This window comes from Amphiprion ocellaris, chromosome 17 (assembly GCF_022539595.1).
Source record: "Amphiprion ocellaris isolate individual 3 ecotype Okinawa chromosome 17, ASM2253959v1, whole genome shotgun sequence".
Lineage (NCBI taxonomy): Eukaryota > Metazoa > Chordata > Actinopteri > Pomacentridae > Amphiprion > Amphiprion ocellaris.
In genome coordinates, this window is record NC_072782.1 from 20,421,749 (window position 1) to 20,435,285 (window position 13,537).

At 39.6% G+C, this 13,537-nt stretch overlaps 2 protein-coding genes across 5 annotated transcripts in view; one reads left to right on the top strand and one right to left on the bottom strand.

Moving 5' to 3' along the window:
- LOC111575953 (huntingtin-interacting protein 1-related protein-like) overlaps positions 1–13,537 on the top strand; it is a 67,582-nt gene that overhangs the window by 23,153 nt on the left and 30,892 nt on the right. For 3 of the 4 annotated variants that reach the window (XM_055019230.1, XM_055019234.1, XM_055019232.1), the window contains exons 2-5: positions 9,678–9,779; positions 10,452–10,540; positions 11,970–12,070; positions 12,681–12,840. In XM_055019230.1, the coding sequence (XP_054875205.1) occupies positions 10,514–10,540; positions 11,970–12,070; positions 12,681–12,840 (288 nt within the window). In that variant the 5' untranslated portion in view covers positions 9,678–9,779; positions 10,452–10,513. The remainder of the gene's footprint in view (positions 1–9,677; positions 9,780–10,451; positions 10,541–11,969; positions 12,071–12,680; positions 12,841–13,537) is intronic. The other variant, XM_055019231.1, reaches the window with a different exon arrangement.
- Positions 1,063–4,634, bottom strand: LOC129350950 (uncharacterized). The gene is made up of 4 exons (XM_055019235.1): positions 2,987–4,634; positions 2,588–2,746; positions 2,216–2,308; positions 1,063–2,125 (listed from the first exon to the last, which is right to left on the bottom strand). Exons 1-4 carry the CDS (start codon positions 4,007–4,009, stop codon positions 1,799–1,801), a joined length of 1,602 nt encoding a protein of 533 aa, XP_054875210.1. The 5' UTR covers positions 4,010–4,634; the 3' UTR covers positions 1,063–1,798.

Consider the following 13,537-nt stretch of genomic DNA (forward strand, 5'->3'; position numbering starts at 1 on the left):
CACAGATGTCTTCGAGACATGGTAAGTGCAACAAAGCAGCGTGCTGTAGCAGACACTAAAGGTAGTTTTATGTATTTATGTGACTATTGTCTGTTCACTTATTATAAGTTTAATATTTAAGAAAGACATTTTGTTTTGACAGTTATTTCACTTAGTTGCACTTTACTATGCACTTTGATGTCAGCTTTATTTCGTTTCAAAGGGATAGTAACTATCACTGTGCCTACTGTTTTTTTTTTTTGATTATATGCACTGAAGATGCGACTGTCTCAGATGAGACCAAATGTGGACAGGGACAAACTGTTTTTTGTTATTTCAAAAGAAGAAAAGTGTCTCAAGTTCTGAAAAGTTACTGTTAAGCAAGTTACTTTTTAATGCACTTTGAGATGTAACCAAAACAAAAGATGGCGTTTCTAATCGGCGCCTAGTTTTTATGTTCATATGCACCTTAACCTGTGCTTATATTTACCTATCAAAATGTGTTGAAGTTGTGTGTTTGAAATGTAAAATTTAAAGAAGCAGTATTTCAGCACAGGTTTAGTTTAAGTACTGCTCTTCTATTGTGTTTATGTCCTTTTGGATGTGGCAATACGTTAATAAACATCCAGTGTGTTTGTTATCGTATCTGTTTGTGTTTATTTTAAATGGTTAACTTTGCTCACTGTCTGCTAAAAACGTCCGGCCCAGCTCATGTTCTTAGTCTGAAAATCCGGCCCGAGTCAATTTTTAATTGAATAGCCCTGTAAAATGTGACAAGTTGATCTTACTTAAACAAATCTAGGAAACCGGTTGCACTCAAAAAAGGTAAGTAACTATAACCATTAGTCGCAAGTTAAGTTTACTTAATATCTATTTGTAAAGTTTACTCAAAATTTAGCTGTATTAATTACTTTTGTGAACTTACAAATAGCAAGTAAATTTAACTTAATCTGTCCAAGTGTTAGCAACATAAATAAGTTAAGTTAGTCTGACTTAACGGAATTAACTGTACTTAGTAGAATTTAGGATACCTGATTACCTTAGAAAAATTAAGTAAGCACAACAAAGAATTATTTGTTCACAGGGTCATAGTATTTATTTGAACAACAAATTATGTCAACAAGGCTCCATGACAGTTTTTTCACAAAACCAATTATCAATTAAGGTTTAGCCGACTCTCAAGCTACATGCTTATGCTTTTAACTTAAACAAAACAACAAAACATAACACTGGTGTTAAAACTGTGCTATATCTGCTGATAGCAAACTAACCAGGTTTGTTTATAGACAAAAAGGATATTATCTAATAATCAATGACCACAATAAATTGTAAGTCTTAAACTATTCAGTTACCCAGGAAATAATTTTTGTTGTATACATCAACATAGTGAAATTAAACTTTCCATGAGACAAGGCATATCCTTTACCTGTCTATTTTCATTCTGTAACATCTAGAATTTGGGAGTGGTGTGTCCCACAAATAAAATTTGGCACTTTAAACATTTTAAAACAAACATTTGGGTAAAAACACAAACACCTGACTACTTCTCAAAAAAAGTGAGCTCTATTTTCACAAGACTGTTAATGTCAATTACACTCAAATGTTTCTTTACTTCACAAGCTAGTTTTGGTTATTCAAAGAGGACTCAAACCTCCAACTGAAATCCCACAAGTTGAGACAGTACTGAAACTATAACATTATAACAGCATAACAAGTAACCAATCTATGACTGACTTTCTAAGAATTTTGAACAGTCAAATCAAGTATCTATTCTCCAGGATCCTTTGCTATTTTAAGGATCTACCTGCAGTAAATCCACCTACTGCAAAAGAGCATTTTTCAAGCTCTGAAGTTTTGGCCTCAGGTGACCGTAACCGATGTTAAGAATCACCCACTGAATAAAATCGAAGGTGTTCTTCAGTCGTTTTGGATAATCCAGATGAAGAGGGTATACGCGTCCAAATAAAATGCAAAAAGCTTGTGCGTGGCTTTCAATGTCATCCATGACGATAATACCTTCTAGTATGATGGCAGTGCTGGATGGTTCGAGGGGCAGGGCATGTGGACCTGGCAGCTGACTGTCTTCAGGTATCACAGTCAATACCCCAACCGGTACCTGTGTGACATCTGCAGTGGCATGAGAGTCCTGTAGATATAAAGAAAGGTTAAACAATAATTTTAAAATGTTGGCTTCATAATGCATAACCTTCATCATATCAAATTATGCAATACTTACAAAGCAGACTTTGAAAAATTCACTTCCATCATCCCCAAGGAAAACTGGAAGACATCGCAGGACAGCAGTCCTCATGGCTCTGACATCACGGGTCTGATGATTGGGGAAAACAGTGAAATCAGGAAAAGCATTTTCTAAAGAAAGTGCATCATATTTTTCTATGTTGAGTGATTTAAAGGAATAGTTTGGCTTGTTGGGAAACGTATTTGTTTGTCTTGTTGAGCAACATTAGAAGGTAAACATCACTCACGTATGTGTGACAAATGTGAGGCCACAGTTAATAGATGGTTATCTGTGGAAATTAGAACATTGTCAAAAAGGAAGAACTTGCACAATTCCCACCACTTACACAAGATGAGAAGGAGCGCTTACCCTTGTTTCAACCTGGGCAAGAATCTCTGCAAGCGTCCTTCCAACCATTCCACCTTTTGATTTGAAGATCTCCAGGAAACGTGGGGTATGTCGGTCCAACGACTCAAAGAAGTCTTGCTCAAGATCTTGGCTTGCCACTCTTGTGAATTCTGCAAAGACCTTCAAGGACAAAACCAAACACAAACACAACATTTTGTAGCAAATTAAGAGATGACCACAATATTACTGTATACAAACTGTGAATGGGACAGATAGTTTCACATCACACCAAAACGTTGTGTTTTTATGTTTATGCAATTTGTATATTTAATTTTTTACTTAAAAATCCTTTCATTCCCCAGCAAACAACATCCTAACTTAGTATATATATTCATATTATTCAGTGTACTTATTAGCTACCTGTTGTTTTCTGAAGAGGGCTGGCCACCGTCCCAACATCTCTTTCACAGAGGGCTGCTCTTCCACAATTTCTTTGTGTCTTAAAGAGAAGGTCTGGCTCCTCAGCTGATTCACAAGTGCTACATCTGGGAACCTTTTCTTCATTTCATTTTCAAGCAGCTGTCTAGACCTTTCAAGCATTGATGCATCCTGACCAAGCGGAAGATCTGGCAGAAAGTTTGTCTCACTTCTTCTGGGTCTCTTCAGGTTTTTTCGAGGTGGGTCACCATCTGGGTTCTGCTGTGCTCTCTTATTACCATTGACTACCACATCTGCAATTCCACATCTGCGAAGTTTGGAACGGAAATTTCCCATTTTGAATTTTAAACTATTCTTCCATCCATAGCAGCCCATGGGTGACCCTGGCTCAGCAAGGCAAGGGTGCTTGGCAATCAGTGCTGCAGCAACAGTTGTGAAGTGTTCATCTTGTGGGTAAGCCGAGAACTTGTACATCTCCTCAGCTAGTTTCTGCAGAATGTCATGCTTCATGTCTCGTGAAACTGACTTGCGTGTGCCATCTCTCATATAAATTAAGTTTCCCTGCCTCAGTCTATATTCAGTATTCACAGAGAAATATGGCACCTCAAATGTAGAAGGCCATGGGTCATGTGAGGTCAGTGCTGTGGTCTCCTCAGTGTGAGGCAGTATTTCTGTGTCAGATGAATTAGGCGAAGACCGAGCATAAGTTGAAGACAATGCACTGGCTGAAGACGATGGACTGGCTGCAGACAATATTATACCTACATTTTCCAGACTGATAATCTTCAGTGTTGGTCTATCAGGTAGCTCACTTATGTCTGTGAGGTTGCAAAAAGCATTGTTGAAGTCCGGGTCTTCATAGTGAAGCATGAAGTTGTACTGCAGACCAAGACGTTTCTTCAACTCGCTTAGTAGCTCCTCCAAAGTATCAGGTCTTTTGTGGAAAGTTACTTTTCGGATGTCACTTTCACCAACCACCACCCTAACTGGCCAGGACTGCTCCATAGTTCTGAAAAAATGAAATATGACATCAGCACAAAATATAATGCTTCAGGGTCACAAACAACTTGCCTTTCACTCTGTAGGCAGAGAGGGGAAAGACATCATTGAAGTCTTTCAAGTGAGTTACAAGCAAGTTTGAGCTACTTTTGCAGACTTCGTATGCTCTGAGGTGTTCATGGTACCATGCAAACAATTCCCTACAAATGAACAAAATATTGGTATCCACAACCAGAACCTGCTGAATCTGCCTAAATTCTGGAAGGCCTGCACATGAACCAACAGACACCACCATGTCAGCTGCATACTTAATACCATCTATGCTAACAGATGTAGCTGCAAGGACTGTGTTTTGAGGTGCATGTCTTGCCAACAAATGCTGCTGCACATTATCTGGGAAGGAAGAAATCATGACACTCTTCACTTTGTCCAATTCCAATGCTGGTTTGAAAAATGAAGCAGACTCCAAATGGTAAGCCATCATCTTTTGATGTCTTTCAGCCAAAGTCAGAGGAACATTTTTGAAATTGTGGGCTCCACGAATGACCCGTTTAAAGAACTTGTGTTTTCCCTCAAACCTCATTGTCCATACATCTACAAGTGGTCCAAATACTTGAATCAGATGGGGATAATGCTCCAAGTAGTGGTGTTTTGGACGGAGTCTGTAGTGAGGGAATGCCTTTTGAAGAAAAGTTCTATGTTCCGACAACTTGAAATCCAGATAGTGGAGAGACTCCTCAGTAAACCTTGTAGACGTGGCCAACTCAACCACATCTTTCAAGCACAGTATAACCTCCCATGCATCATCTCCTTCAGGGATATAATGACCAATCAGTAGGGGAAGGAGTCTGATCAGGCTCCAGTTTTCATGACCATTACCTCCAATGGTCCCTTTGACATGGAATGTTTTAGAAATTGTCTGAGGCTGGTTTGTTTTGTCTGAATGTGTGTAGGGAAATTCCTTTATGGCATGATTCAGCATCTCAAGTGTGAAGAACTTCTTTTTTATTAAGTCCTGAATGCAAAGACACAACTCAGAAGGAATAATACCTTCAAGCAAGTCATGGAGGATATCAGGAGGGAAACCATCAACAACATGAAAGTGCTCCAAATGATCACTTATCGGACAGCTCCCTTTCACACCATATTGCTTAGCCATCTGGGCATCCTGTTGGACTTCTTGGACATGCCGATCATGGTCTTATTTTCTTCTCAAGCAGAAGTGACCAGACCTGACTTCATTATCTTGTATTTCCTGCCGTGTAGCCATGCAGAAGCGGCAAATCTTATCAGAGACAAAACTTTCATGAAATCCTGCCAAAGAATGAGCAGCCAAATTATCTGCAGCAATATACAAAACAGTTCCTCGGACACTTGAGCCTAGTTTTTCCACATATATACCATGCTTCTCAAGAAGCACTAGATCCTGGAGGAGTGGACGAAGGACTTCAGAGTACCCACATACTTTGACGGTGTTTGCCTTACAAAGAAGAGCTAACTGTATTGAGCTGAGAGAGGAGCGAAATTTAGGTGCAATATACTGCACAGATTTTATGTTTGTTTTTAGCAGTCCCCAGAGGGTTCGTAACCTCAAAGTCATCAATGTACAGTGCCAAGGCTATCTGACAATTTTCCTCCATGAGTAAAGTATTTTCACAGAAACGTGAACCATCCCTGAAGTTACTGTACCCTTGCACATCATCACTGCTAACTGTAAGAGCTTTGTCCAAGATTTCATGTTTGTTTAACAAAGTCTGGAGCATTTTAAGGACAGGTATGTAGACAACTGACTGCTTGTGTTCGCCTATGACAAATTCAACAGGTTGCACAATTTAAACTCTTTTAACATGTAAAAGGCTCTTTTGCAGGACGTGGACAGGGAACCTCCAGTCTGAGTGTGTTTCAAAATGACATTGCTTTCTGAGATTGCACTTACTATTTCTTTTGTTATAGACATGTCTGCATCAGGATAGTATTTCAAGAGTATTCTCTGAACAGCAGAAAAATGCAAAGGTTTTGACAGGTCCATGATCTGCCTTATTTGCTGTATTACATCTTGCACAGCAGTTTCAGAAATATTAAGTATGGTCGACATTCTAAGGAAAAGGGCTGCCAAATTATGCTCAAGCTGCCTCTCTAAGTCATCAGTATTATCTGCTGTCAAATCCTCTTCTTGAAAATCACTTGTATCTTCAGTGTCACTTTTGTTTCCAGATTGGGCAGCTTCAACCAAAGGTTCTGCATGAGTTAGAATTCCTGGCTTGAACTGCAGCTGGCTGCTGCTATTGTGTTTCCTGCTTTTGTGGGCATTGAACGTAGTGTAGATGCTGGTTTCAAAATTACAACCCTGGTATGGGCACTGTACTTTTTGGTGCATCTGGATATGTGTTCGCAAATGTGTGAAAAAATCTTTTTCTGCACACATCTCACTGAAGTCACAAAGTTGACATTGGAACACATTTTTTATGGCATCACAATGATCACTGATCTGGGAGTGTGCTCTTGATAGATGTACCTTAAGACTATTAAAGGACTTGAATGTGCAGAGGCACTCTTTATGAATGCACGGTAATGGTGCTGTTCTTGTGTAACCACCATGTTTCAGTCTATAATGTTTAAGCAGTTGCCCCCTCTTTTCACATGTGAAGCTGCAGAACTTACACGTCCACTGCATCAGTGTTGATCAATGTTGTGTGTCTTCAAGCTGTAAAAAAAAAAAGAAAATAAAAAAAAGAAAAACAAGAAAAATGTTACAAAAATGACAGCAACTTTCTACTATCCTGGCAGACAGTTAAACAGTTCTGAGCAACACACGTGAGACAGGTTGCTGCTCAGAACCGCTGGTTCTGGCTGTGTGTAATTTGTAAATGTTACTTTACAGCAGAATTACAAAATGGTGCACGTGCAGGGCTCTACACTATTATCACTATTGTCACCTTTTTATTTTACTGTAAGTAAGAATAATTTGAAGTTACATTTACATTAATAAAACCACATACAACCATTTATAATAGTCAACAACAGGGCTCGAGCTTCAGGACCTTTCAATTTTTATTTGACATTGAAAAAAAGGGTAACTTTATGATGAATGGTGATGAAATAAAAGATAAATATGACTTGATGTTTAGTGTAGAACACAAAATTCTCATTAAATGAATGAATGTAATCGTACTGCTACAGACTGAACTGAAATAACTGACAGACTTCACAGCTCCTGAGTGTATAACAGCAACACTAATTTAACTAATACCACACAGTATTCTAATCTGTCACAGTTTGATGTCAAGCTTTATAAACCAAGACAGACTGAGCCGATCCGTTTCACACACACAGCGCGACCGTCAGCTTGATAACTCACTGACTGAGCCGCTGTTTTGGGCAGTAACGTTACTGTTTTTCAAAATGTTAGCTTGTTAGCATGCTAATACCTTAACCTGCGTTTACGTAGGAGGAGCGGGTCGATTTACCGAGCACGCACGTGACGTTACCGTTAACGGTAAGCAGCTCAACTCAGTGGGTCGGGTTGAATCCACCGCTGCAGCCGCTGTTCAAGTCCAGCTGCTTTTCCCGGATGTAACGCGGTTACTAACAGTCAGTACTGGTCGGCACAAGACCGGTGCTACCGCTTTAGTGCACTATACAGAACATTAAGTCATACTTATTTTTTATCATCATTCATTATAAAGTTACCAGGTTTTTATATTGTCCTGGATAAAATTATTTATCGCACTGGAGCGACGGGCAGTCCTTAAGCTCAAGCCACATATGCAGTTTTATATATCTAAAACGTAACCTTCAGCACAGGGTGACACATACATACATATTTGTAAATTCTGTGCTTGCCAGAACTTTTTAATTTAGAAATTCTGCTGCAAATTTGCATTTTCAGCTCTTCTCATTGATGTACTATAGCGAACGTGACAAACTCTCGTGAATGTCACGGCAGTTTTAGTTAGCTGCATTGGCTACTGTTAGCTAACATTAACATTAGCCAGGAGTCTTAGTTACGTCCAGACATGTTCGTAATCACTATGTTCAGAAATTTGTTTTGCAAAATTTCAGCTATGAGTAATGAAATCCTGACAAGCTGACAAGTGGAGTTACTTAGTGAAGTTGAAAAACTTACCAAGACACTTGGAACACGTTCTGCTTGGTCCAATTGTCTGGAAACGGGAAAAGTCGGTCCAGCGCCTGAAAACTTGTCCTGTACTGCTCTACTGCGCATGTGCACTGCTGAGCTCTGCGTACACTTACTCCAGGAACAGAATGGTTCAAGTTCAGTTCACTTGGATGAACTGAGTTTTATATCGCTTTAAGGAAAAATGAGTACTGTTTACTAGTACTATGAGTAATACTCACAATCCACGAGTTAAATGAACAGGATAGTGAAAAATAAGTAATGTATACTAATGTGATTTATGTATGCACAGTTATTACCTTTGATGTGTTTGCTTTATTTAAGTGTGATGTACTTACCTGATTTACAACCTGAAAAGGAAGAAGGAAAGTGTGACCAGTGTTGCTGCATATATTATTTTCATTCATATTTTAATTGTAACATTGTGTATATTTCATTGTGTTGCAGTTTTACAAAAAACGGATTGAGAAGATTCAGTAAAGCATCTTCAGATGGAACTACTGAGTCTCTCGACTTTGTTCGCTATCTGTCAGCCAGGACAGAATAGTGCCATTATTTAATATTCATATCCTGTATATTGTGAAATGCAGCTTTCATGATTTGTGGATTTCATGGTTTCAATTTATGATTTAGATTTGAAATTGCCCTAGAAAAATGCAATGCCTGGCTCATCTCTCACCTCCACACAGCTGATCAATCACAACATAAATGAATGTCAGATGGTCTGTTGCTAATAAGCAGTGGACCAAACACCGACTATCCAGTGACAGAAAATTTAGACTGACAGATCAGGCGTAACATTATGGCCACCTGCCCAATATTGTGTTGGTCCTCCTTATGTAGTCAAAACGTTCTGAACCATTGGTTCTGGACCAGAGGACCCCTCAGGGTGTCTTATGGGCTCTGACACCAGGACATTGGCAGTGGATTCTTTGGGTACTCTGGGTTGTGCAGTGGGGCTTCTGGGAATCAAACTTGTTCCACTGCATCCTGTTGATGCTTGATCAGAATGGGTTCTTGGAAGTTTGGAGGTCAAATCAAATCGATTGTCATGTTCCTCAAGATGTTCCTAATTGATGTTTTTACAATGTGGTGGGGTGCATTTTCCTGTGGGGGTAGGTCAGTGACATTTAGGATACCATTTGCATAAAGGAGTGTGCTTGTTCTTGGATGTTTATTTTGGTGTTTTAAGACTCATCAACATGGATTCCAAAAACCAAGGTTTTCCAGCAGAACACCCCATACTACCAATATGATCAATGTTACTCACTTCACCTGTCAGTGGTCATGATGTTGTGGCTCATCAGTGCACATCTTGTTATGAGGCATCAGTGTTTATCTGACTTGTCCAATAATTAAACAGCTTCTAACTTTTCATCACTTCAAAAATCAGAGATACTCAATTCATCTGTCATACAAACTGACAGAAACATTGTATCATTCGATTATCAAAGCAGCAACCTTTTTATGTACGTCGTTAAACCAGACATTATTGAATCCCTACTTGTCTTGTTTCGTGTCGTACTGTGTTTGCAGTGGAGTTGCAGCTACAGGTAACACACAGCAGCACCCAGAGAGAAGAGCTCATATGCCTGAAGCAGGACCTGCACCTTCTCTGCAGAGATCTGGTCCTGACAGGTACAGAACAAGCAGTTCTTCTGAGCTGCTTATCAGTTTTAGTACTGTGTTTTTTCCTTTTTTTTGTATTTATACTGTGCTCCTATTGTGACATGGGCATTGTTGTAAAAGTTGTAATCCTAAGTAGGTAGCCTTTTGCTGGTTAATTAAGTTTATATCTACCCAACATATATATTTTTAGTAAAGGCAAGCATATCCCCAGGATTTTTCTCATGTATGGTACTAATTCTTTATATATCAGATAAAAATATACGATTGGTGTAATCAAGGGTTGTTTTCATTCATCATTTAATCAGCTTTTTTACATTAAAGGTTTCATATTTTAGTCTATAAAATTTTAAAAATACGAATTCCCTTACCTCCAGTGAACATCTTCAAGCTGCTTGTTTCTAAGCAGCCGTCACTCAGAACTCAAACTTATGAAGTTTACAGTAATATAAAACTAAGAAAAGCAAGAGAGATGATGAAACAGACGTTTTGGCATTTTACTCTTGATGAAAGACTCAGGGTTGATGGGTGCAGTGAATTTAGATGAAATAGCAGGGACATGTGGAGTTAAAGGAGTAGAAGTATGAGAGTGTGTATGTCTGCAGTCTGCCTTCTTCGATAGCGATCTGTGGTCTAATTGGTTACGGATATGAGATAAGTGCAGCATTTGATGTTTTTCACCAGGAGAGGGCGACAGCTGGAAAGACGAACTGCTGGAACTGGCTCGCTCCAAACAAGAACGCATCATGTCTGAGCTGCGCTACCTCCAACAGGTATCTAATATGTAATACTTGACTGAGGGACTCCAATACAACCAGTGATTAATCTACTAAATAAACTGTGATAGAGCTAGATTACAGTACAGGAAATACTTTTTTCCTCATTCCTCCTGCTGCACTGTTGTTGACGTCAGAGGTGACTGGTTTGGCTGCATACCTCAGACTGTTCCTGCAGTTTCCTCAGCCTGACTCCACAGTCACTGGGTCACTGTCATGTCCAGTACTAGTTAACAATGCACAACAATGACGACAAATGGAGACAGTGAACCTCTTGGCTCAGTCTTTGTGTGATCATTTTTTGTGTCTGTGGTGATTGACTGACTTTTTTTTTTAAACGTTTTTGTAATGGTTATGCATCTCTTTGAGGTGATTTTATATCTCTTCACAGTCTTGTATGTCTCATTTTTGTCCTTTTTCTTTTTTTGTGGTCATTTTTTTAATCTCTTTGTGGTCATTGTATGCTTGCTATCATTTTAACAAATTTTCACTTTTCACAGAAAATAATTAACTGATTAATCAACTATGAAAACATTTGTTTGTTGCATCCCTATTTACTGTATTGTTCCACCAGCTTTCCAGACAACTTTTCATTTTGTTTGGTTTCATTCTTTTTTTTTTTTGGTTCTTGACTTATGTTTGTTTTCTGAGTGTCTACAGTTCATCTGACGTTCATATCAGTTAGACAAGTTAAGTAGGAATTTATTTAATTGTGGCATTTTTAGTGCAAAATTCTCCGCTTTTATTAACTGAAAACATTTTCAGTGTACATTTGGGCATGCGAGTGATGTAATGTAAACAATGTGAACTTCTGTTTTAAGTGTTGGATAATTTGTGTTTGACGATCTGTAAATGTATGAAAAATCACCAATCAAGAAACATTATGACCAACTGCGTAATATTGCATTAGTCCCCCTTATATTGTCAAAAATGGTCTGAACCATTGATCCTGGACCAGAGGACCCCTCAGGGTGTCCTATGGGGTGACCAGGACATTGGCAGTGGATCCTTTGGGTATTCTGGGTTGTGCAGTGGGGCCTCTGGGAATCAAACTTGTTCCACTGCATCCTATTGATGCTTGATCAGAATGGGGTCTAAAGAAGTTTGGAGGCCAAATCAACATCTTGGGCGATTGTCATGTTCTTCAAGATGTTCTTGATTGATGTTTTTGCAATGTGGTGGGGTGCCTTTTCCTGTGGGGGTAGGTCAGTGACATTAAGGATTGTCACTTGCATGAAGGTGTGTGTGTCTTCTGGGACAATTTTTATTTAGGTGTCTGTGTCATCAACACAGATGCCAAAATCCAAGGTTTTCCAGCAGAACACCACATAGTACCAATATGATCAATGTTATTCACTTCACCTGTCAGTGGTTATAATATTGTGGCTAATAGGTGTATGTAATGCAGCTTGTGTGTGTTTTCCAGGTGTGTGACAATCAGCAGAATGACCTGCAGTTGCTGCGACTGAACCAGGAAAGTGCCCGTGAAAGCCTGAGGGAGAAAAACAGTCTGGGATTATTTAGCAGGTGAATAATGTCCAAGCACAAGAAGTCAAAATAGCAAATGCATGTTTTACATTGCAGTACAATATTGGAGTCAGATTGGAGTCAGAAGAATGGCCTTCATTCAGTTCAGATAAGAACCAGATGTAAGTGTTTAAGGTAATCAAAGCCATAATTGACAGCAGTGAACATGAAACCAGACTCTTCAGTAAACCGGTGATGGTACTGTATTGGTTTCATAGAAAAGACAGGCCAATGTCTAGGTTAACAGAACAGGATTCAGTCCTGTGCAAGAATAAATGCAGTTTTGTTTTAGTCCCATAAATGTGCAACTCTTTCATGTATGATGTTATTAGTATCTGTAGTTCATATATTACATAGAATGTCTTAGAGTTGTATTTTGAATCCTGTTGGATCTTTCACAGCTGTTAAAGTGCATTTATTGGTGGTAGAGTCGTGTTCACTCCTTAAGAGGACGTCACTTTGGATCACACCATTTACCTGATGAAGGTCAAGCACTGAAACATCCCTAATCATATTCTTGGAAGTTAGACGGTGTGCAGGAGTCAGTGTGAAACTTTTGGATCTTTAACAACAGAAAGCATCAATGAGATGTTGTCTCTCTGTGTGCCAGTCAGGATGAGTTAACATGTCACTGTGTAGACCATCACTCATCTTCATCACTCAGGAGGAAGAATTTAAGACCAGTACATGATACTTCCACTCCACCAGCAGCTGATCTGCAGGGCTCAGCCAACGGTGAACTGGGAGTCTTCTCTGCACATTTTACAGATGTAAGACGTCTGTGTAGTTTCTCATTCATCCAGATCATTGTTATCCAAAGTTGTTTAAATCAATCCAACTGGACTTTAAGAAGGTTCCTTGAAGACGTTTCACCTTTCATCCAAGAGGCTTCTTCAGTTCTGGTGGTAGTTGATGTTGCCGCAGTTTATAACCTCTGTGAGGTGTGGTCAGTGTTATTCACATTCCGCCGACCATTGCCAAGACCCATCTGGCTCCTCAACGATGGGCGTTGGGAGCCAGGGAGTGACAAAGGGGGTCGTTGAAATGCGAGTTTCACTGAGCCCTCGTATTCTAATGGTGGTCGTTAGTATGATCCACCTCTGCTGAGTAGTTCTTTTGGGGAGTTTTGAAAGGACCTGATTGTAAATTGCCAAAAGATGATGTCGCAGACCACCCCCCCTGTTCAGAGATGGCTTCTCCACTTTGACATGGATGGTTTCTTTCACGCCTCTCTCAAACCATCTGTCCTCCCTGTCCAAAATCTGAACATTGGTGTCCTGAAATGAGTGTCCCTCTTCCTTGAGGTGAAGGAAGACCGCCGAATCCTGTCCTGAGGAACTGGCTCTTCTGTGTTGAGCCATACGCTTGTTAAGTGGCTGTTTGGTTTCCCCTATGTAGAGATCTGAGCATTCCTCGCTGCATTTAACTGCATACACCAGGTTGCTCTTCTGACTGTGTGGTGTGGGG